Source organism: Rutidosis leptorrhynchoides, unplaced genomic scaffold (genome assembly GCF_046630445.1).
Source record: "Rutidosis leptorrhynchoides isolate AG116_Rl617_1_P2 unplaced genomic scaffold, CSIRO_AGI_Rlap_v1 contig191, whole genome shotgun sequence".
Classification (NCBI taxonomy): domain Eukaryota; kingdom Viridiplantae; phylum Streptophyta; class Magnoliopsida; order Asterales; family Asteraceae; genus Rutidosis; species Rutidosis leptorrhynchoides.
Window position 1 is genome coordinate 34,705 of NW_027266441.1, and position 25,965 is coordinate 60,669.

Below are 25,965 nucleotides of genomic sequence, written 5' to 3' on the forward strand. Positions count from 1 at the left end.
AAAAATCAATTGGTCTATTTTATTTCCATTATTTTACTGCTTCTCAAAATTATCTAGTAGAGTATTAATCTACACGCGCTTTCTGATTTGGAAAGTGCACGTGAACTGATTAAAACAACACAGCTACTAGCCTACAACAATTTATTTATTTAGTTAAGTTTTTGAAATTATATTTGAATATAGAAATAAGTGGGAATACTAAACAGCAAGGCAGTTGGATTTTGCTTCGGAGACAGGTTCGGTATAATACAGAAAATGGAGCGAGTATTAAACGATACACTTAAACTTTAGCTTTCTACTCTGTCTGTGTAGTGAGAGAAAATAAAAGCGAAAGAAAGTTCATGGAGAATGTGGGCGAGTATTAGTGTTTGTAGTAATGTCAAAGTAACCTCCCCTCCCCACACAACCATAAAAAAAAAAATCTCAATTCAATTCTCTCTCTAAAATTCTCTTAAATTTGTTTCCTTATTTGATCATCACACAGCTAATTTCCGATTACTATTTCGTTTCATAAGATTAAATTCTCTGGATTTTGATGCTGAAGCTGTAAGTATTTAGTGGTCATCTGTTGTTGTTTGGAGTGTAAAATTATGGCGGTGGAAGGAGTTGCATTGTCGTTCTCGGTGGCTTCAATGGTGGAGGATGTGCTGCAACAGCATGAGAATCGGCTCAGAGATCTTGATTTGGATTCTAGAAAAGCTGAGGAAGCTGGTACTCTCACTATTTTTACAGTATCTTACTGTTAAATTGTTTAACTCATGCTCATTCATTAGTGTTGGTTACACTAAATCTAGGCTGAATTGCCGCGAAACAGCGAAAATTGGCTCATCACAGTCTAATAATCGCCGCTTTATTTACTTTAGACTAATCACCAGGCCTAGCGATAAGCGTCTCAGCAGGAGTAAATACCATACCTTTTATCAGTGCAGAACTGAGGAAGAAGGGCATGATAAAACTTCGATTTGCTAATTGAGCTCCTCTTTTTTTTTTTTTTTTTGGCTAACAGCATCTAGGAGATTCGAAGCATCTGGATGGCTGAGAAGAATGATCGGAGTCGTCGCGGCAAAAGATTTGCCAGCCGAGCCGTCGGAGGAGGAATTTAGACTTGGATTGAGAAGTGGAATTATACTCTGCAATGTCCTTAATAAGATTCAACCTGGAGCTGTGCCTAAGGTGACATATAGTAATAATAATTTAGAATATCTATTTCGAATGCCCTTTTTACTCTGTGTAAGATGAATAATAATGAGGTTGTTTTTCCAGGTGGTGGAAAGTCCGTGTGATGCAGCTCTCATCCCTGATGGAGCAGCGTTGTCCGCATTCCAGTACTTCGAAAATGCAAGGAATTTCCTTGATGCTGTCCAAGTGTTGGGGATTCCCATTTTCGAGGCATCTGATCTTGAACAAGTATGTCTTGAAAAATTATATTTAGATTTTGGAAAATGCTACTCTGAGTGTGATGTTACTTTTATCTTGGTATTCCATAGCATCAATGAGATTGATTTCTACAACTGTCAGACAATCCAAGTAACATTTGATCGGAGAGAATTTCCTGTGGATTTATTCATATTTTGTATTGGTTAGTTCTAAGTTTTAGTTTTTATGTGTTTAGGGAGGGAAGTCTGGAAGAATCGTGAACACAGTTCTGGCTCTTAAATCTTTCTGGGAGTGGAAACAGGCAGGTGGAACTGGAGTTTGGAAGTTTGGAGGAAATGTAAAAGCCAATGCACTTATGCCGTCAAAATCTTTTATCAGAAAAAATTCAGAGCCATTCACAAATTACTTGTCAAGAACCACATCGATGAATGAAAAATATATAAGTGCGCAATCCAATGACATGGACTATAGTAAAATGGTTGGTTGAGTTCTCTCTTTAATTTTTTATCCGTGCTTGGTGGAAGTCAGAGTGATTATAGAAACTTATTTCAAATGATTTATTTCAGTCTGGCAGTGGTTCTTTGAGAAAGCTCGTCAATGCAGTTCTCTTGGGTAAAAAGCCAGAAGAAGTTCCAATGGTAATGGTTTATGTACCTTTTGCTAGATAAATTGTCAAACTTAATTGAAATAACTCTACTTAACAAGCTGGGTGGGGTAGTGGATATCATGTTACTTAGCATTTCTCACTCCTTAGCTGGGTGGGGTTGTAGATATCATGTTACTCGGCATTTCTCACACTTCTTAATTGAAAGAAATGATCTGAGGGTTCTCCAATTATGAAAATTTTCGATCTAAATTTATTTCTGTAATCAAGTAGTATTGCTTGTAATGTTGTTTATGCATACTCACATGCACTTCTCTGTTTATTATAGTTGGTGGAGTCTGTATTAAGTAAGCTTGTTGAGGAGTTTGAGCATCGCATTTCTAGCGAACATGAACCGGTAAGTTGCTAAATTATCCCTCGAACAGTCAAACGTCTCTTTTGATGTGTGAAAACAGGGTGCTTACTCGTACACTTTTTTGTAGATAACAACTCCGAATGTTCCAAATGGAAACAAGTCCACCCTAAAATCTGCTTATGGTGAGAAAAAGGTAAATTATGGCTCTTGACATTGAACTGATCTTTCAAGGTTAAGTCAACATGAGATGATAAAGAAACCAATTGACTTATTCTTTTGAGTTTACTATGAGATAGTTGCATACACAGTAACACTTTCTGATACTTCTGTTTGTGCTATGATGAGACAGAATGAAGATATATCTGGAAAAGTGATAAAGAATGAACTTCATAGAGTTGACGTTGTTGATGAAGCTAAATGCTTGAAGCAACGAATTATCTTTGATCAACAACAAAAGGAAATTCAGGTAAGATCATGTTATTCTCACATTACCTTCTGATTCCTGTTTCCTTTCTTTAGAATTTATCCGTATTTCACATTTTTACAGGAGTTAAAACATATTCTTTCAACTACAAAATCTGGTATCCAGTTCATGCAAATGAAATACCAGGAGGAATTCTGCAATCTTGGTAGGAACTTAGAAGTGTAGAGCTGTCTTTGTTTTTCTTCTTAATTCTCATTTCTTTTGAGAAATATGCAAAATGTCTTTCTTATCCGGGGTTATTTTTCATATGGCCACAGGTATGCATATTCATGGTTTAGCTAATGCTGCATCTGGTTACCATAGAGTTCTCAATGAAAATCGCAAGCTGTACAACCAAGTGCAAGACCTCAAGGGTAGGCTATTAGTTGAAAAAATGTTCGCTATTTTTTTTGGTTGTTAATTCTACTTGTGGTATGGATAAAAAGTTTTCTTTACATTGAAGGAAGCATTCGGGTCTATTGTCGAGTGCGACCATTCTTGCATGGACAGACTAGGTTTTTGAGTAGCGTGGATAACATAGAAGAAGGATCCATCACCATTAACACTTCAACAAAGTATGGCAAAGGACAAAAATCATTTAACTTCAACAAAGTCTTTGGCCCATCTGCAGCCCAAGGTCTGCTAAATTGAATTGGAAATTTTTGTCCATAAGCCTATAACCTTGCCATTAACGTAACAATTTTTGTTTTTATTTATTACAGCGGAGGTTTTTTCTGACATGCAACCGCTCATCCGATCTGTTCTTGATGGATACAATATCTGCATATTTGCATATGGCCAAACAGGATCGGGGAAAACTTTTACAATGGTACGTACAGACATACGTGGCCTACATTCTCTAACTGCAAAGAAACATCTAAAGTCTATCGTTTCATTTTTCTTTTATTGATTGTGTTCCTCATATCTTCAGACAGGGCCTAAAGAGCTTACAGAGAAAAGCTTGGGTGTAAATTATAGAGCATTGAGCGATCTATTTCAACTAGCAGAACAAAGGAAAGACACTTTCTGGTATGGTGTTGCTGTTCAGATGATTGAGATATATAACGAACAAGTACGGGATCTCCTTGTTACTGATGGAAGCAACAAAAGATATCCTTTGACAGATTATATGTTTTCGCTCTGTACTTTTGAAGCACTTCCAAATTTTCAAGCTTTTGTTCCGTGTAGTTTAGCCCTTGTCATCTTCTGTCCTCCTTAATTTATTGACACATTAGAAATTCGCAATAGTTCACAGACAGGACTTAATGTACCAGATGCAAACCTTGTTCCTGTCTCAACAACGTCCGATGTGGTTAATCTGATGAATATCGGACATAGGAACCGTGCTGTAGGTGCCACGGCTCTTAATGACAGAAGTAGTCGCTCTCATAGGTAAACGTTTATTTTATTTCCTCCACATTTCTGAAATCTCCAGGAAAGCTAACTGTTAAATGCATGTTGCAGCTGCTTGACAGTTCATGTTCAAGGGAAGGACTTGACATCTGGAACCTCTCTTCGTGGTTGTATGCATCTAGTCGATCTAGCCGGAAGTGAGAGGGTCGACAAGTCTGAGGCAACAGGGGACAGGCTAAAAGAGGCACAACATATCAACAAATCTCTGTCAGCTTTAGGTGATGTGATTGCTTCCCTTGCCCAAAAGAATCCTCATGTTCCATATAGAAACAGCAAACTTACGCAACTGCTCCAAGACTCGCTAGGTAAGGATAAAAAAATCAAGATTCTTCTCTTGTTTAGGTTTCCCTTTTTCTTTTCTTCTTATTTTTCCATTTTTGATGGTATTTTAATTCAATCTGCATCAGGAGGGCAGGCCAAGACATTAATGTTTGTTCACATAAGTCCCGAGGCTGATGCTATGGGAGAAACAATAAGCACACTCAAATTTGCTGAGCGGGTTGCCACTGTTGAACTTGGTGCCGCTAAAGTAAATAAAGACAGCACTGATGTCAAAGAACTCAAAGAACAGGTTTTTGACATGACTCCACAGCAAGTTTTGCATTATCATTCTGTGATATGATGTGACATGTGAATTGTTTATTCAGATTGCTAGTCTTAAGGCTGCATTAGGAAGAAAAGATGGAGACACTGACCATATGCATCATTCCATTTCCGGGAGCTCTGAAAAAAGCAGGATGAAAGCTAGTGATTCATCACCATTTAGGCAACCGATGGGAGATGTCGGAAATCTAGAGGTATGCTAGAGCTAGAAATGATAATCAATTCATTTTATAGCAAATATAATTTATTACTCCATTTTTATAGTTTCTTATTCTGAACTTGATCTGCTGATTCTTAGGTAAATTTAAACTCTGCATTAAGGCAAAAGAAACAAAGCTTTGACCTAGATGAGATATTAGGGAATTCACCTCCCTGGCCTCCTGTAAAAAGTCCTACCCTAGTAGTAATTTATAAGGACGAGGATAAAGATGAATGGGTAGACAAGGTGATGGTGAATAATAAGCAGGATCAAGTTGAGAACCCTCTGGGGTGTTGGGATGATTATGATGCTGCTACAAGTGATTCGTCCGAGCCCGACATGCTCTGGCAATTCAATCAGCCCAAACTTTCTAATGGGATCCAATCCAAGATTAAGAAGAAGCCTACTTCAAAACCAACAAAGATCCCAGAACTCAGGTATATATAATGACAGTCGTCGGATTCTAGACGGTCAGGTTCTTCTTTGACATTTTTCCTAACAACTTGTGAATTTCTGTTTCAGGAATTTGAATTCTATTCAAGGAGGTCCTTCACCATCACGGAAACAAATCCCACTCCTTCGTAAAAGCAGGCTGGCAACTCCTGGTGAAGGAAAATGCAAAACTGGCAACAGGAAATAGTGTAATCTAACATGTCGAAAAGGTGTTTCGGATTGTTTTTATTCATTTATAGATAGAGAATGGCGGAAATATGTTTTTTCTACTGTATTTGTTTATTTGTTTCCTTGTATAGTTAGAAGCAGCAATAATTGCAATTGCTTTGCTACGGTGAGTTGTTCTGCAGATTTGTCCTATCGGCTATAAATTTGGTGCCGATAACTCTGTATTTAACATTTGATTATTGAAAGAAACTAGATCATATTGTCTTGTAACTTTTGTTCAGTCTTAGAATATTCGGTTTATGTTGGCCATCGGACATAGGGTGGCGCACTATTGTATAATCGAACCCTAAGAGGTGAACATGGTTCACCATTCCCGTATTTTCTATTATCGGGAATACTAATCATGTTTAATTAACGTTATTTCCGGATTTGGTATTACCGGGAATCAATTTTCACACCTGTATTCCTGGATTTGATAATACTGGGAATAACTAATCACGTAATTAAGTTAATTGTCCCGGTAATGGTGAATCCGAAAAGTGTAGTTTCGTCTACCGCGACACGAAAACTCATTTTCTCATCCACGTATTAAGGTTCCATGGCATTTTTATAATTTCCCGATCGGACATACCCTTTCGGATTTAGATTTGGTGGCGATAGTCTATAACTTTAAACATACTTCAAACGAATCATAATACTCCCACCATCCCTTATATTAATTAACATATATTTGACGCACACATGTAAAATGTGTTGAAAAAATTAGTGGTAAAATTTTTATATGAAATTTGTTTGTTGTCTAAAACATTAATCAAATATATTTTACGTATATTATATTGTTTATCAAATGTTGTATAATCACTTATAGAATTTGACTATAAAATGAATTAAAAATTATGTGTTGCATTAAGTTCCGTTCTTTTTCGTTTTATCTTGACTCGTCTCGACTCGACTCATTTTAACTCACTTTGATTTATCTTGATTCAATTAACTTTAACTCATATCAATTAACCATAATTAAATATATTATATTTTATATCATTAACTACCACTATATATTTTAGAAATTTCAATAAAATCTGTAAAAATAGAGATTTTAAAATTAAGACATTCTAGAACCTCCAATCAATTTTTAAGTTTATTAATCAATCATAAATTTTTTATTTTTTTAATTAATAATAATAATATTTTAGGAATAAATAATTTTATTTTAATAAAGACATCTTCTCGTTTTTTTCTCCCAAAGAGTGCATTGCTTTTGTGCTTTTATATATTAAAGATTGAAAGATGGATCATTTATCCCATCCCATTACGTAGTAAATAGTAATAATAATTTTCATTTTTTTTCCATTCTTTTTGTCTTTGAAAGTATGTATGAACGAATTAACAATCAGAACCAAAATGCTGAGATCAGTACTAAAGTAACAACATTTCATTTTTATCTGATTCTTCGATATTTTATTTTGAGTTTTTTATTTTTTATGAAAATCTTTTCTTTTGGCATTTCTTTAAGTTTTATGTTCCAAAAAAACATAATTTTTCTTTTTATCTTCATCAATTTCAAAGTGTTTGCATCTTTTGATCGAGTTTCGTGAGTTATGTTTGCATGTCTCGTATAAGACTTTTTTTTATATAATTTTAGTTATGTTTAAATACATAACTTTCTTTTAAAAAAATTAGTTATGTTTAAATACATTATAATATCTTTTTATATATTTTTAATATGAATTTTATTGCTTTAATATTTTATCTTTATTTACACCAATTTTGTGAGCAACCTTTAAAAGTTGAAATTTTTTTAATTTTATTTCAATTCATATCTTGCAGATTCACGCTTTTAATTATCATGAGACGAATATTTATAAGTGAGGTCAATTGAAAATAATTGAAAATCATTATCTATGTTCAATTAATAGAATTAAAATCATTTATTATAAAATGATAATTATTGAACTAATTTTTAATGCAATTCGGGGCAACGCCCGAATAATAGTAGTTATAATATATTCTTTCCGTCTCAAAATAAATATAAATTTTTCAATGCAAATTGCATGTAAAAATTTGTATCTATTTTGGGACGGCGGTAGTATATTCAACCACACACATCAATCATCAACTACCTATCTGCAGTACATCTTTTTATATTATTATAATATATATTTAATCATACATCAATCATTCACTAATTAATCCAATCAATCAAAATCGTATTCAATCATCTAAAATTATAATTAAACACAATCGAATCGAGATGAGTCGAAACGAAACAAAAAACAAACTCACCAAATTATTTAATATATATGTAAAATGCAAACTAGACAAAAAGTGAATAAAATGAGAAAAAAAAATACTATTCTTATCTTACATTTATTAAAAATGACATGTTTAGAGATAAAACTATTTGTCAGAAATGACGGTTAAATCGGGGATGGTGAGAGTATCATTTAATTTTAAATGACAAATTTATATCACCATTCACGGTTCATCAACATCTACTGTGAAAGGACGCATCTCAGCTAGGGATGGCAATTTGAACCCGACCCGCAGATTTTAAACCTAATCCAATCCGGTTGGATCGGGTTAAAATCGATCCAAAGCGAGTCGGAGCGGATTGGGTTATTTTAAAAAGCTTTCGGGTTAGGTTATGGGTCGGGTTTTTTTGAAAATTACAGAAAAGTTTGTCTACGGTAATATATTCTTCCATCGCCTCTTTCACTCTCTTCGTCCCGAAATTGTCACTCTCTTCTTCTTCTTCACTACCTCGTCGGCGCTCCGGTGAGTCACTCCCTTCATACTCTCGTTTTTTAACTCTTTCATTTGTATCTGAAGAGTTGAATCGTTCACCATTAAGCAATCAAATTATTTAAAATCCCCTTGATTGAATATGCCAGCCTTAGTAGTCCATCGTTTTAGCTTATTTTTTCAAGTTGTTAATTTAAATATTTATGCTTGATTTCTTTGTTTGATGAGCTTTGGATTCCTGTATGTCTACGGAAATCAAGTATGACCTTTACAACTCCACTTTCATGTTCGATGAAAAGTCTGAATAAACTGTTTGTCAACTGTAATGAACTTTTAATTATTAAATAAGCAATAATTATAAACGCCTGCGAAACTCGTGGGTATGCTATTAGACTCGCTGGAAATTTCAAATTATGTTCCATGGTTTCATGTGGTCGTTATGATTTTTGGTCTGTTTATCATTGGTGGTCGATATCTTAACAACTACAGGAGGTCAGCATCAAAGCACAAATATTTTTGGATTCAAGCTTTATGCTTTATTTTATTCTTCACTTTCTATTTTCTAAGATTTGCAAGTGCTTCGTTTTGGTGACCCGTAATCAGCAATTGATCAGAAATACTATATTATTTATAACGTATTATACTTGTTTTGAATCTCAATGAGTTTATTTATTTGTACTGCGCCAGTGTCTTGTTGTTCTTCTTCATCAACTGAAAAACCCTACCAAAATCCCAAATTCAGCTCAGCTCAGCTCGTTTGTGTCCTTCCGATCAATGACTGAGGAAATGAACACTGAAGTGAACAAGGCAGTTGTCTCTGAAATGGATTTGAAAGGCCTCCATATATCCTCCCTGGATGAAGATGAAGATGAAGAACCAGAAGAGATTATCGATGAAGACAACGACGATGAAGAAAATGAACCAGCTGTAACACTCGGTTTCGTTGAAGAGCCTGAGCACAACTGGTCATTTGACCGCCAAGTGTTTCCCAGTAAAGCTGGCGGCGTTCCCGTAAATTCATTAACCTCCTTTTCCTTTTAATTGAAAAATGATTAGTTTAATTCAATTGAGGTACTTGCTTGTCTGTATAATTATTATTTCTTCAGGCGTGTATAATTATTATTTCTTCAGGCGTGGTTGGATCCTGTTAATTTACCGTCTGAAGAGTCGACATTGTGTGATGTTTGTCAAGAGCCTTTGCAATTTATGCTTCAGGTATAACATTTATCTCTGTGTACCGGTAAATTAGAGACCTGTAATTTATTATTATTATTTTTGATAATGGGATGTGTTTCTTCTGATTGCATAGGTTTATGCTCCATTAGATGAGAAAGAATCAACATTTCTTCGAACTTTATTTGTGTTTATGTGTCTATCAAACAAATGTCTCCTCCGAGATCAGCATGAGCAATGGAAACGGCCGCCTGAGAAACCATCTCGGTGGTATATTGTTGATCATATTTTTTTATATTTAATAGATACTATATGACTAAAAACAATGTGTATTTGTGCGTGTGTGATTTATTCTTTTCTTTCAACTTCAGTGTGAAGGTTTTCCGTTGTCAATTGCCTCGAGCGAATCCTTTTTATTCAAGCGAGGACCCAAAATACGATGGGACAGACAAACCTATTGGAGAGGGTGGTAAGCTTTTGTTTTCCAGTTCAGTTAATAAATATTATTGCTATTTCATTAAATCGCAGTTCGTAATCTTTTTCGTTTGTTTGCTCTCTATACATAGCTCCACTGTGTAACTGGTGTGGTACCTGGAAAGGAAATAAAATTTGTGGCAGTTGTAAAAGAACACGTTACTGCTCACAAAAACACCAGGTAGTTTGGCCTTTTGCTCTATTGTTGTATTTATCTACTTAGAAAATTGCCAAAGTTATTGAAACTTCCGCAACTTTCGGGGCTTCTTTGTATTTAACAGGTCAAGCATTGGCAATCAGGTCATAAACTTGAGTGTAAGCAGCTGAGCATTTCTTCTCATTTCTCGAACACTAGTCTTTTGAATGTTGAAAGCTCTTCAAAAGACATACATAAAGGTTAGCAAGAGCGGATGCCCAGCCCTGTATATGGTTAAACTGGCCCATCTTATTTATTGTGGATAGTGATTTGTGCATGGTAATTTTGTCACTACTTGGGTGACATTAACAATCATTGTCATTTTAGAATCTTTTTTCTGCCCAGTAGATAGGCTGACCTTTAATGACCCTTCAAAGTTCAGACAGTATATAATTGACATCTGCTCCTTGTACTCTCTGAGGTTTATGCATGTTATTGTTATATATTTCTGAATTTTATTTTTAAATCGAGTTTGCATTTGGAAACAGTTGCTAGCAACGCCCTTTGGCCAGAGTATGAGATGAGACATGAAGATGAAAGTGGATATGACACAGAAATGTCTGAGGATGATGAGCAGGCTAATTCAATAGTTAGGACGGGTAAAATTAATGATGCCGAAATGCTTGATTTTGAGGTATCAATTGTGGGGCAGCTTTGATTTGTTTAATGCTTTTGGAAGTCCGTTACTAAATCAGTTTTGCCCTTTTGTACAGGGTGATGATGATAGAAAGAGTTGTACAGCTTTCCTGCTGCGCATGAGAAAAGCCCCGACCCAAATTTTAAGGTGGTGGATACTCTAAATCGATTTTACATTACTCTAGCTAGCTTAGTTTTGTTATTGATTTCCAATTCTGATCTATACTTGTTTTGAGTTCTCATAAATGAATTCTGTTGCAAACAAATTTACAGGTATTGTAGAAATGGCAATGCTAAACCCTTGTGGCCTGTGTCCAGTGGTCAGCCATCTAAGGCTGATATTCCAAAATGCAATTACTGTGGTGGTCCAATGTGTTTTGAATTTCAGGTATGTGTAGTATCCAGACATTCTCGTTGTTAAATGACTAGTGAAAGAAGTCCCTGAGAAAAAATATGCACGTGCATTGTTGATTAGTTTTCATTCACTCTTTTCTCATTTTGCATTTAGTCTCTCAAGCTTATAACATGTTATTTATGATAACAGATCTTGTCGAAGTTGCTTTATTATTTCCATGTCAAGGATGATGTAGATTCAGTCGACTGGGCGACAATTGTTGTCTTCACATGTAAAGCCTCATGTGATGCTAGCATAAGCTACAAAGAAGAATTTGCTTGGGTGCAATTGTGGTCACCTTCATCAAATTGAGCTTAATGACCATACTTTGAATATACATTTTCCTTCTTTTGTTCATTTTTTGCCGGGAGTTTTGAAAGGGAAGTATTGATAAACGAGATATTCGTTGTCCCAATCATCGTACAATACAAAGATAAATGTAGCTTGGAAGATAAGTGTACTACTCTTGGACTTGTCTATCTATTACATATACTTCCATTTTTCGAAATTACATTTACTTTTATTACTTATTTATTGCACTATTTTAATCATTGTACTGATTTTGCTCTATTTATAACCGTTTCTGGACATATATTCTTACAATTTTCACACACCACAGGCCTCCACTCATATCCAATAGCATGCTCATAGTCATAGGTACCACCTTTTCCATCTTCTATCGACACTTCCGTTGGAAAAAAACCCCTCTAACATCCATCATCGCTAGGATGCTTGCGAAACTCGAATGAGTTTTGCGCCTAGTGCATTCATCCAACCAAACAAGCCTACCACAAACACTTCCCATAACAGAAATCACGTCCTCTGTCCAAAATCGTATAATGGCAATTACAAAGCAGAAAAATAAATCCATATAAGCAATTCAGTGAACAACTCCTTAGTAAAATCCATATGAGGCTGCTATTCTTTGATTGACACTAGTTTCTAATTAAAAGTAGAGGTCCAGCAGCCAAAACCTTGTGAAAATTAACTATGAATAAATTGTAACGCATTAAAGTAGTATATGCTTGACAAAAAGCCAAAAGCCTAGACTAACCAAGATTTTAAAAAAGAAGATAGCAATAGACAGAAAAAAAACCAAGACACAAATTAAGGAGCCAAGCTAACATTTGAAGCACTATTGAATAAAAGCAGATCAAGACATAATCAAGACCAAATATAAGCTGTAGCAAAGCTTAACTGCATATCATCATGTTCTTATAAGTACTCATGATAATAAAAACAGCCAAAGTATTTTTGCAAATGCTAAGAAAAATTAAATCCAGAAATATTTTATCGATTAATCATGAAATGTAACTGTCTAATGGATAGATGAGACGAGACTCATGATCAGTTCTTCGCTTTTGAATCCTCGGGAACTAGCTGAGTCTGACCCTCCATGATATTGTGATCGAACGTCTGGAGTGAACGAATCATCGCAGCATCTCTCTGAATTAATATTAAAAATGAAATTATCATTAGGGTACAATTCATACAACTAAATAATCAAACAGCGGACAATAAGCTCAACCACTTTAATTTAAATTTCTATTACTAATAATATTCATTCCCTTCTTTATATATATAAAAATAGAGATTAATTTGAATATTGTAGTAATGTAAAGTGTTTGAGAGAGTAACTTACAGAAAAAGCCCTTGCTATGTTTGGATGATTGAAGGGTGAAGGATAGTTCACGCCCAATGCAGCGCAAGCTCTACACATGCAAAAATACAAATGTGATAATTAAATTCCGTATATAAATACTTGATGTTTTATATTTTTAGATTCATCCAAAGTGATATGTATCCGATGAAGATTATTGAATACATGTGTACATGAATGAACTTAAAAATGTAAGACATCATGTATTTTGATACGAAAATAGTAATAAGTAAGAAATATATACAATATATTTTATTGATTTTAAAGAACAAATTAATACAATAATACTATTTCCATCTTCAAATAGATGTTCTTTGACTTTTTAAATTCAATGAAAAGTTGATATATCTAGACATAATTTAATATTTAAATTTTGGTACCTTGGATGCTGGGATATCTTCTCATAGCAAAAGGTTACATACTTCAACAAGCGGTTGTCCGGCTCTTGTTGAGTTGAAAGCTCGGCAAGCACACCATTCAAGGTGTCGACGATGGCAAAGAACCGATCAGGTGTTTTACAGCAATAATGCAGGCCCTTATCATTTTGTATAATGCGATGCAAAGTGAATACAGCAACCTGCATTAATTCAGTCAAATAATTAATTCATAAATAATGTTATATATATGTGCATATTTCACATCGCAGCGGAAAACATCAGAAAAAAGTCCTAAAAAGGGAATGAAAAGTTAAAAGCAAACTTTTCTATATTAATTGACGATCTTAATTCATTCTTTAACCTGTTTAAAGAATTAAATCAGAGTACCGAGTACGTACAATTAAAAAAAAAAAACATTTTCAGAAAAGCAAACAAATCAACTTATAATCAAAAGGAAATACGATACTCTCACTGTTTTTGATATAACGCTTCCCACATCCATGCAGCGTAAGAGCTTAGGAACGGCTTCATGTTCAAGCAGATACATAACTCCTTCCTCTTCGATGGGCTGTCAAAATTAGAAAACCAGACAAAATATATTCTAGTACGTAGGTAAGCGCCAAAAAATTAATGTGAAGAACCTTTTGTATCTCAACATTATTATGTATGTATTTTACATCGATCCATGGCTATAAGCTCTATATATATACATCATGTTATAAAAATACATTTTTCAACATCATATTTATTGTATTGGAGGGTTTTAATTATTTTAAATAAGTGAAGAAAAAAAACTATATAAACATGGAAGATTAACACCAAAAGAATAAATAAATAAACAAACAAACATATATAATTAATACCTTTGCTACAGCAGCAATGACGCCCAACGCATTGCCCCTTACATATTCATAGCACTTTTCCCGGCTAGTATTGTCAAGCAGAGGGAGAACGTATGCTGGTATATGGACTGCACATATATATAGTATCGAAAATATATATCAAATAAAATTAATCTGGACATAATACCAAATATATATTGTAAAATTATTCTTCTTTTTGTTAGGCTTTGCTTTTTAATTCATACATAATAATAGTGATCCATGTATCACAAATGGGATTTGAGTTCAATTCCGAGCACTTGAAAGACTGTAATTATATATATATATATATATATGAGTTCAATTCCGAGCACTTGAAAGAATGTAATTATATATATATATATATTGACATTTGAAAAATGAATTACCATTCATGGTCGGTTGCCTCGTTCTCGGGTGATTAACCATGCCCTACAAAATTAAGTAAATTTTAAGCTTCAAAATGCAAGCAATATTTCCGTACATGTGATCAAAAGTAAGTATATATGTTGGTAGTTGAATAAAAGAACTCTTCAAGTCACACAACTAATTAATTACCTGAAGTAATATCAGAGCACTGCAAATTCTTCTAGCTTGCTTGTCCGACATACTTAGAGTCGATAATATACCATATGCTGAAATTACCTCCTGAAATTAATGAAAAAGTTAACTAAACTATATATATTAAACAATAGTATCATATAATTACACATGGATTGAAATATAATGTCCTCATTTAGTAGCCACTCGTAACAGGAAATGATCATATGATAATGAACTAAAAATATATTACATATGAAAATTCAAGAGCCATCTATCTAATTATATATAGAACAAATCCATCTAAATTATTTATATTCATTAATATATATTATTTATTTCTACATCTGAAAATAGAATTGAATAAGTTGATTCACATCATATATCTTGAATATTATTATGATCAAAGAGATAATGACATGCACATAATTTTCCTTACGTACCTGTATGAGGATAAATGTTGTTCCACATGAACTCCATAGTACCGGTGCTACATCCTCACCTTTTATCTGTCAATAAGGAAAACAAGCATGGTAAATATGAGTTATGAATTAAAAACCAATCATTTTAATTATTTTGCAACTAACTACCAATAAAATGCTTAACCTAAATTAATAGATTAAAAGCTATAGCATGCAAATGAAACAATCAAAAAATATTTCATCAACCTTCAAATTACACACACATACACACACTGGAAATTTGAGGGAAGAAGACTCAAGGAAACTCAGCTTCATGAGAAAAAGACTTAAATCATATCCAGAGAATTTTAGTTGACGATATCTAGAGTTTCAAATCCACCAAAAGTTAAGAGGAAGCAGTAAAGTTTTTCAAGAAGACTTATGCACCAGTCTGTAGGCCTGTTTACTTGTGCACCAGTTTGTTTTTAGGTTTTCCCGTTGTATCAAAAAAAAAAAAGAATAGAAATGAAAAAAAGGGTATGTAATGAATATGAACTTACTTCCGTATAAAAAGATTTCAAAAGGCACTAAATCATGGTTGGAGCCGGGAACATTTTTCAAAGGAGGAAATCGAAAGGGGATTTTAGGACTGTGACGGCTCAAAAGCACCCGGTCGTGACTGATTTAATTTTAAATTTCATAAGAAATAATGAACTCTAATAGAAGAAGTGTTTCAGTTGTTCAGACAGCTCTATGAATTGGACCAGCTCCCATCAGGTTTCAATAATGCTATCATAACCCTAATCCCAAAAGTTCAAGACGCAACAAGATTCAAGGAGTTCAGGCCTATCAGCTTAGTTAACGGAATTTATAAAATCTTCGCAAAAGTGTTAGTAGAAAAACTCAAAATGGTGCTAAAAGATAGAGGTTATCGGTGTCAACCAATCGGCATTTCTTAAGGGCAGAAATATACTATATAGATGGACTTTTGGTTGCTTCTAAGATGATTCACCATTTGAAAAAAGGAAAAAAAAAAAAAAACTTGTTGGATTGCTTAAACTAGATTTCCATAAAGCATTTAATTTTGTGGATTGGGGATATCTTATCGATGTTTTTGATGCAATGAATTTCGGTGAAAAATGGCTAAGTTGGATTTAATCTTGTATCTCTTCTTCAGAATTGGCTATTTGATCAATGGCTTGCCCACTCAAAAAGAGGACTCCGACAAGACGATCCACTTTCACCTTTTCTTCTTAATTAATAGCAGCAGAAGGTTTATTGCAATTTCTACTAAAATCTGGGTCAAGGGAAAATATGATTCATCTGGAATTTTGGGGCTCTAGGGTGTTGATTACATGAAATTACTAACATACAATTTGATATGAAATTACTAAAATATGATTCCGAAGTCATATTTGATATGTTCTCCATAGAATATAAATATAGTTTAAACAAAAGAAATTCGTATTTTGATCTACAGATTTTCTAACATACAATTTAAAGAACTAAAAACATCAACAAAACAAAAATACCTTTGTGAGGAGTGATAGCGCCACTTCTCTTGTTTCCTCAGATTGAAGAGCCCCGATAATTCGCGAAAATGAAGTCATTTTTCGTTGTTTAAACTAAATTTTACACAAAAAATTTATTTTTTCAGTGTACAAATAACGTTAATGAAAATAATAAGGAATGAGACATTGAATTCGTAAATAAGCAAAGATACCTTCGATGTGATATTGTTGTTTTTTGTTAGAGAGTTCGTAATGATATGTATGAGATTCCCAAATTATCTTATGAGTGAGAGGGAGAGAGAAAATACCAATTTTTTTTTTTAAGATAAATATCGAACTTATTAGAGTAACAATTAACAATATTGAAATTATGGTAAGTTATTTTCTACTTTGATTTTTTTTTCTGTTTCTATATCTTACTAGTCAATGGATCAGTTTGTTAAAGAGAAATGTCATATTTTTAAAAATTAATAATTTAAATATATCATATAATAATATTAAATATTATTAAATGTATGTCAAATATTATATAAAAAGGAATTATTTTAACTTTATATCAATTATAATTATTTTGATTTTATTTTAAGATCTACAATCCTATTAGAATCAAAATTTTATTTTTTTCTCAAAAATAATAAACATAGTAAAAGATAAAAATTACATATCAATATTTTATTTGATAATAAAATTTATAATTGCATCTAATCAATTCAGTTTTTTCTATTGTTTGAAATATATGATATGTTTATTTTAATTAAGAATAGAAAACAAATATAACGAATTTTTATTAGGAATAATAGTTTAATAAAAAAATAAAAAATAATAATATATATTATACTTTGATCATAAATATTTTTTTAATAATATGTCAATTTGAATAGGAAAAAAGAAGATATGACCGTTTTAATTATGAATAAGAAAAATAATATAATGAATTTTAATTAGAAAAAATTATTAATTGTTTGAAAAATAAGATATGCCCGTTTTAATGAAGAATAGAAAAAAATATAGTCGATTTTATTAGGAATAATAGCTTAAGAAAAAATAGAAAATTAATATATATATTGTAATTTGATTAGAAATAATTTTTTTTAATAATATGCCCGTTTGAATAGGAAAAAAGAATACATGCCCGTTTTAGTTAGGAATAGGAAAAAAAATATAATGAATTTTAATTAGTAAAAATTGTTTAATAAGAAAATTAAAATATATATAGTGTACTATAATTTTATAGGAATAATTTTTTAAATAATAAATAAGAAATTGATTAGAAATAAAATTATTATATTAGAAAAAAATAATCGGTATATTAGGAAACATTATGTTTTTATTGTGTTTTGATTTCCTAATTAAAATAGGAAAAAAATAATATCATGGACTTAAAATTGTAATTTAAAACCTAATTAAACTCAAATTCTAAAATACATGTGTCAAATTACTATTCATCAATAAATGGCCATGTGTCGACTTTTGATTTGACAATAAAATTTCCAATTGAATTTATAATTGGAACAAATTAAAACAAATTTAAAATTGAAAAACTCTCACTATTGTCTATAAGATTTTGACGCATCCTATAATAAAACGATCTATAATCAAAATATCTAAAAATTAATTATTTCAATATAATTTCATTGATTACACAACAATAGAATGTTATTATGGTTGGAAAAAAATCGATCACAACAAAAACAAAACAAAACTTCTCCTAATTAAAAAAAAAAAATCCATCGATCACAATAAAAACGAAAAAAACTTCTATTAATTAATTAAATAATTAGTAGTTGTATTGATGAGGAAAAAAATCTCCGAGACTTCTTTTTGAAAGAAAATAAAGCTAGCTTAGCAAAAGAAAATCGTACAGGAAAATTTTATTTTTACGTGTGTGAATTTAGTATGGTGCATATAGCTATATGTATACTCGTAAAGTAAAGATAAAAAAGAATAGGAATCTCATATGATTAGGAATAAGTAATTGATATATGATTAGGAATAAGTAATTGGTAAAATTTTATTAGGAATCATTATTTTATTGTGTTTTGATTTCTTAATTAGAATAGGGAAAAAAATAATATTGACTTAAAATTATAACTTGATTCCTAATTAAACTCAAACACTTGATTTCTAATTAAAATGCCATGTGTCGGATGTTGATTTGACAATAAAATTTACAATTAAATTGCAATTGGAAGAAATTGAAAAGTTATCTTTATTATATATAAGATACTTTTAAATTTTAATAGTGTAAAAGTAGCCAAATCAGATATGAAAATCTTCAATGAGATTTGGTAGATTACATACTTAAATTTAAGAAATATTTAATCAAAGATTAATTAATGTTCAATATTATAATTAGTATTTAATTTTTCATTTATATTCTTAAAGTCTTCTTGTTGTTCGGTATTCTCAAAATTAGACCAACTTCAAAAAAAAAAAAAAAATTGAATTTTTATTTTTGGCAAGTCAATGAACAAGATATTTTTGTGTATATATAATTATGTTTAAGAAATATACAAAAGAAATTAAATTTGTCTTAATTACTAAGGTTGGTGATTTTCATTAATACTACCAACTTCAGTCTCCATAAATAATAGGTTTAACCTATCTATATCTTAAAAATAAAATAGTCATTTACTGTAAAATAGAACAAATATATGAACCAAATAAGGGCAGCAAAATAGAACCAAAGTTTAGCTCTCTCTCGTCACTTCCTAGAGAAATGGTTATTTACTGTACATTCCAACGGATCAACCCTAAGTTCCATAGCGACCCATTATGCCCAATCGACCTGATTCAAATCAAAATTTTAAAACAAACCCTAAGTTCCATAGTCGTTTAGAAATTATTGGGGAAATATCAGAAATAACGAACAAAATAACAACCGGATATATGTATACAATCTCTGAAGGCACGTGAACGCTTTCAGATTGAATCAATTCGGTGGTTCACCCCAAAACTATTCAATCGGATACAATCAGAGATTAGAGAATTTTCTGTATGTTTATTGTTTGAGAAGAACCAGAGAAAAAAAAAATGTGATCAGTAAGAAGAAAAACGTAATCAAAACGTCTCTTTTTGGTTTTTAGGCCCATAACTGCCTTTTAGGCAGTTAATTTCCAGGGTTTGAAAACATGACAAAATCAGTCCCTCGAGTTCCGAAAGTGCGATTTTTGCCATAACACTTTAATGGAAATAAAAAAGCTCGATCCCAGCCAGGGGCTCTGCCCCTTGGACCCCGCCAGGGGCTGCCGCCCCTTGGACCCCGCCAGGGGCTGCCGCCCCTTGGACCCCGCTCCCGGGGGCGCTGCCCCCGGACCCCCGTCCCTTAGGGGCTTCGCCCCTAAGATCATAATAAATTAATATAAGCGTGCACTCCGCACCACCGTACTTATATGATGTCTTATTATTATTAAACTGATCAACCAAGTTAATCCAATTACACTAAAATATCCAACAGAAACTCGATTCAATTCGTTAAATCTTTTTTTCAGAAGTTAAAATCATAGTTTGCTTTGGCTTATAAGCTAACACAACTGGGATTTGAGAAGGGGGGCGCATCGATCGATCAGAACAGTTCATGATCATGTCATTATCATTATATCACAAAATATTCTTGGCGATCAATATTGTACAAAACTGGTTACATATAAATCTTTTGCCTATCATATTTATTGAAGTACCGGAGAACTCAAAAAAGGTTAATTTATTATCAATTTGGAGGAAAGATGTTTAATTATATATCTATGAAATTGCCACGATTAGTTTTAAAAGCTTTTAATCGCTTCTGAGAATCTGATATTACTTTAGTTTAAGAAGATATGTAACAATGTAATAAGTGTCATTGTTGGAGGAGAAGTGATCAGAAAAATGAACAATGCCCAAGTACATATGGGTATTAAAGTTAGATTTTGGTGACCTTGCAATATATATCATACAAATAGGAAATCTCGATACAGCCACAGTCCGATAAGCGTTGCCTAATGTGAAAAAATCATGGCAGAAAGAATAGGCCACGGTTTTTTGATTGTACGCCACAGTTTTGAATCGTGAAATTTGCTGCTGTGACCTTAGGTTTACGACACGGTTTTCACCCCTTTTCCGCAATAATAAAAACATAAATAAAAATAAATAATTTACATATCATTAATTTTGTTAATGTAAAGCTTTTCACAAAAAGTTAATCACATGGAGTACAAGTAAAGCTTATCATGTACAAAAGGTTAATCCATGCATTCTCATCTCACAAATTAAGATCAATATCCAACCCTTGTACCTGCAAAAATAAATTTTGATATACAATAAACAAGTAGAAGTAAAGCTTATCACAAAATTGAAATCCAGTCATGCATAATGCAAATGTAATACAATTAATCCAGCATGTTGTGTCTTTAGAGTAATCATATTTCTAATACTCATCGAATGAGAATTTGATCTTCTCTCTAGATTATCTTGAATATTGGCTGCAGCTTGAAAATTAGTACTCATACCTCCATTCCCTCCCTTCTTCATCAGGTGCCAAGCTACATAGTTGTTCTATAGAGCATATATACATATATATATTAAGAAGAATTCATAATATAATTAATATATATAGCCATGCATCACCAAACATATCGAGTTCGAGAAGTCAAAGTTTGTTGTGTATTCGTGAACGATCCATGTGGATTCAATCAAAGATTTGGATTTGGATACACCTTTGGTCTTGTTAGCATGAGCTGACTGGTAAGACAATATCCTCCTTATAACTTTAACATTTTTTCGAGTTGAGAACTTTTTAACGCTAGCAGTGACTTTCCAACAACCTTTAGGGGTAGGTTTTTTTTATTTCCGTCACGTTTTACATCTATTTGCAGCTCACAAAAGATGAACCAGTTGTTATCCAACGATATTTCAACCGAAAGACCTGAATATATATATATATTTAACAAGAAAATAATTAATTACTGCAAAACTAATCCAAAAATGATCACCAGATACATATATAGAACAAAATTAAGTCATTAACTAGGTAACTCCCATGGTTCACGCTTGGTACAATCAATGGCGACGATTGTTTCATTGAGCTCATTCAAATGGTTCTTGACGACTCTATTTCTTAACTAGTAATCTATCAAATTTTCATTGTTCGGAAAGAATCTTATGCCAACTTTGCGCTCCATATTAATTAACGAGAAGAGTATCGATGTCTAAGAGGGAGAGAGGAAGCAATAAGAGCGACACAGAGAAGATCAATATGAAAATACTAAATGTTCAGTACATATATAGAAAATACCATACCAAAATGAATAAATGATTATTTACAAATTTTCATTGGTAGCTTTAAAGAAAAAATATCATTCTTCATAGGAACATTTGTCACCAATAATTTGAAGTCGATGCTTTTCATCAAATCGCTAATTATATTCTTCTATGTTTTAACATCAAGACACTATGAGATTTCAACTTGTGCTAAACCAACTACATAATGAACTTCATCAAGTTCTAAATACTAGAACATATTTGGGTTTTGGCCATGGTCAAAAAAACTATTCCCCAAATTGCATAGAGAACGGTTTTAATATGCGTTCCGTCAATTATAGGAACGGTTTAAAGATGGTTCCTTATTATGTTATTAGGAATGGTTTTAAAAGCGTGGTGTAATTTTTTTTGGAACGGTTTAAAAACCGTATCTGTTTCCTTTTTATGGCACGATTTTATAATCGTGGCTGGTTTCGAATTGTATGGTTTATAAACCATGCCCATATGTTGGTTAGGGAACGATTAATATAACCGTGCCCTCATTCTTGGCGGGACTTTAAAACATGTCAGCCCATTTTAACGCAAAATACACGAACGAAATCACTCACTATAAGCCTATTCCATTGTCTAATTTTGGAATCCTCTTTTCTTGTTTCCCATAATATCAAACTTTATATTTCAAAGACTTAAAACCATTTCATCTTCCTAAATCATATGCTTCTTCACTATTGAGCAAAATTTGGAGCTTTGATATCATCTATTTTGATCCTTGCTTTTGAGGTAAAAATTTACCATCTTAATGTATATAATTAATTCTTGTAATTGATTTCTTTTTTAATTGTATGTGGATTTTCAGCTGAAGTTTATACCCAATTAATACTGTAAGGTTTTTGCTGAAGTTTATAGTTTTCGGTATAATTAACTCTTGTATAGATTTCTCTCTTCTTGATAAATTTCTCTTGTTAGCTATAAGGTTTTATTTGATTTATCTCCCCTTTGTTGATTGAGAGCCTTTAAATAGTTAATTCTCCATATCCTGATATGCCTATTTGATACATTTTTTAGGCTTTGTCAGAGAACTTTTTAGTTCAATAGCAGAGTATGATTGTTAATGGAGAAGGATTGGCTTAAACAACCAAGGTATTCCGATAAGTACATAAATGGTGTGAAGAGCTTTCTTGAATTTGCATATACGAAAAGGAATCCACAAGGAGATCAAATATTGTGTCCTTGTACAGAGTGTGCTAATGATGGTTGGAGAAAAAAATATGTTGTTGAGAATCATCTTATTGCACATGGTTTCCTAAAGGGCTATACTATTTTGTTTAACCATGGTGAAGAATCAGATTTGACTTGGAGCTTAGTGATGATGTTCAATCTGATGAAAAGCTTGGTGAATACTCGACATATGACATTGATGGTTTATTGAAAGACACTTTTAGGGATGTTAATGCAGCTAATCAATGTGCAAATTCAGAAGCTAAAAAGTTCTACACTCTGTTAGAGGAGCAAGTAAAGAGTTATATCCTGACCATAAGAACTTTACCTCTCTTTCTTTTACAATTAGGTTATATTTGCTTAAGTGCCTCCATGGTGTGAGCAATAAATATTTTAGTGCACTCTTGGAGTTATTAAGAGAGGCATTTCATGAATTAAATGTCCCAAATTCATTCAATGGAACCGAAAAAATGATAAGAGATTTGGGATTGGATTATCAAAGAATTGATGCATACCCGAATGATTGCATGTTATATTGGAAAAAATGTAAGAATGACACATGTTGCCATGTTTGTGGTGCATCAAGGTGGATTGAGAGCAAAGCAAATCATGCAGGCCATGAAAAGAAATCAAAAGTCGCATCAAGGTTTTAAGATATTTTCCGTTGAAATCTAGACTAAAAAGGCTATTCATGTGCAAAAGGATTGCAAAGAAAATGAGATGGCATGTAGAGAAAAGGGTTGTCGATGAAAAATTAAGGCATCCCACAGACAAAGATGCTTGGAAGGATTTTGATAAGCAGTATCCTGATTTGGCACGAGAAATGTAAAGCATTAGATTAGGCTTGTGTAGTGATGGATTCAATCCATTTGGGATAATGAGTACAACTTATAGTGTTTGGCCTGTAATACTTACATCGTATAATTTACCTCTCGGTTGCGCATGAATTCATAATATTTTATGCTTTTCTTATTAATTTCCGGGCCTAAATCTCTTGGAAAGGATATTGATATCTACTTATAGCCTCTCATTGATGACGTTTTTGATTTGTGGAATAATGGAATGGACACATATGATGCTTCGAAGAATGATACATTTTCTTTAAAAGTGGCTTTGATGTGGACAATTAGTGACTTTCTAGCTTATGATATGTTTAGTGGTTACAGCACAAAGGGAAAGTTAGCATGTCCTATTTGCAATTACTTCACCAAGTGGAATTCTCTTAGTCATATTGGAAAAATATGTTACAATGGCCATCGTATTTTTCTTCCGAAAAAACATGAATTTAGATATAATTGTAGAATTTTAATGGGCATGAAGAGCATGACAAGCCTCTACCAATTTTAGATGGGACACAAATTGAGGTGTTGCTTAAAGAGGTCTTAAAACTTGAGAATAATTATGGGAAAAAACAGAAAGTGATAGATAAGGGTCCTTTTAAGAAATTGGTCATATTTTTCAAATTTTCCTATTGGCATCACTTGAAATTGAGGCACAATCTTGATGTGATGCACATAAAAAAAACATATTTGATTCTTTGATTGTGACTTTACTTGAAATTTCTGGAAAAACAAAGGATCATGTTAAGGCGAGATTTGCAAGAACTCGAAATTCGGGAAAAACTTCATCTGAAACTTGTTGATGAAAAAAGAGGTAAGTTAAAATTTTCCAAATCGATTTTCAATATGAAGAAAATAGAAAAACCAGGTTATGCTCGATGTTGAAAAATGTTAAGATTCCAAATGGAGTTGCTTCAAATTTTTCTGACTGCGTCATCTTAGAAACATTGAAGGTGTGAGTACATGCTACATCAAGGTTAAGATTGTCACTTTTTGACCATAGGACGTTTAGACTTGCAAAAGATAATTTATTATCTAAATCTTAATAATCGATCATATGCTGAAAACAATATGAATATAGATGACTATAGCATATAGGGTTGAAAGAAGAATACTGGGTTGATCAACGGACCACAATAATCATAACAAAGAAGGATTGATGGCATGGAGGTAATCAAGGCTGGGATCGATAGGATTGAAAGAAGAATACTAGGTTGATCAATGTACCATAACAAAGGACTGATAATGCATGATGACATGGATAGTATTAGGGATATGGGTTGTTAATCATGGATTGGAAGATATCACTTAGATTGCCAACATGGAATGCATCAATGATCAGGATCGAATCACGTGGTGAAATTGGATTGATACCATTGTAGGATCAAAGGCAAGAATTGAAGACATCTACTCCAAGGGAAGAATTCAAAGAAATAAAGATGAAGCAACGTGAAAGGAAACCGGATCAATATAAAAGGAAAGATTTGTTCCTTGACTCACAAGCATCTTTATACATGGAATATACTTATGTAAAAATAAGATCACGAATTAAAACGAAATTAAATCGTGTCTGATTTAATCATCAAGTGTTGAGTGACGACCAAGGCATTGGAGGTTATAAATAGAAGTTGATCTTGTTGCAAGAAGACTTTGCACAAGCAGCATACAAGGAGGAGTTTAAGTAGAGTGGCATCCATTCCACTCTAGCCTTCGTTTGTTGCCATAGATTATCCAAACCCTAAAGAGTCTGTGCGGAGATCGAAAGTACTAGCCGGTCAAGACTTAATTTGGTAGGGTCCTAAAATAGGCTGGTCCTAGGTCTAGAATTTACATAGGAAGTAATCGAATTACTATTGACAATCTTGCTGTGTGGCTTGTACACGACATCTAGGTGATTCGAGAATATTATCTTCCCCATTGTAAGCAACTTCTACCCGACCCTTTTGGTCCGCGGACGTAGGTGTTGGTTCTTTAACGCCGAACCACGATATATCTTTATTGAATAAATAAAATAAAATTGTGATTTTTTTTGCATTGAATCTCTCGGGTTAATCTCTACTATTCTTGTTTT

General features: G+C 32.7%; 3 protein-coding genes across 3 annotated transcripts; 2 read left to right on the forward strand and 1 right to left on the reverse strand.

Moving 5' to 3' along the window:
- The first annotated feature begins 590 nt into the window (after positions 1–590).
- Positions 591–5,654, forward strand: LOC139881753 (kinesin-like protein KIN-14I). The gene is made up of 19 exons (XM_071866168.1): positions 591–711; positions 1,007–1,173; positions 1,264–1,407; positions 1,613–1,855; positions 1,944–2,015; positions 2,310–2,378; positions 2,464–2,529; positions 2,686–2,802; positions 2,884–2,965; positions 3,078–3,173; positions 3,263–3,436; positions 3,522–3,628; positions 3,731–3,909; positions 4,030–4,191; positions 4,264–4,517; positions 4,620–4,783; positions 4,860–5,009; positions 5,114–5,451; positions 5,537–5,654. The coding sequence occupies exons 1-19, from the start codon at positions 591–593 to the stop codon at positions 5,652–5,654; spliced, it is 2,823 nt and encodes a 940-aa protein (XP_071722269.1).
- Positions 5,655–8,045: 2,391 nt separating this feature from the next.
- Positions 8,046–11,562, forward strand: LOC139881754 (uncharacterized). The gene is made up of 11 exons (XM_071866169.1): positions 8,046–8,066; positions 9,065–9,388; positions 9,509–9,592; positions 9,687–9,820; positions 9,922–10,019; positions 10,117–10,205; positions 10,306–10,420; positions 10,709–10,854; positions 10,934–11,004; positions 11,130–11,244; positions 11,401–11,562. Exons 1-11 carry the CDS (start codon positions 8,046–8,048, stop codon positions 11,560–11,562), a joined length of 1,359 nt encoding a protein of 452 aa, XP_071722270.1.
- A 1,035-nt stretch (positions 11,563–12,597) lies between these two features.
- LOC139881756 (uncharacterized) lies at positions 12,598–16,698 on the reverse strand. Its single transcript, XM_071866170.1, has 9 exons — positions 16,621–16,698; positions 15,131–15,196; positions 14,706–14,795; positions 14,537–14,579; positions 14,151–14,257; positions 13,760–13,855; positions 13,291–13,487; positions 12,893–12,962; positions 12,598–12,696 (listed from the first exon to the last, which is right to left on the reverse strand). Exons 1-9 carry the CDS (start codon positions 16,696–16,698, stop codon positions 12,598–12,600), a joined length of 846 nt encoding a protein of 281 aa, XP_071722271.1.
- Between the last annotated feature and the right edge of the window lie 9,267 nt (positions 16,699–25,965).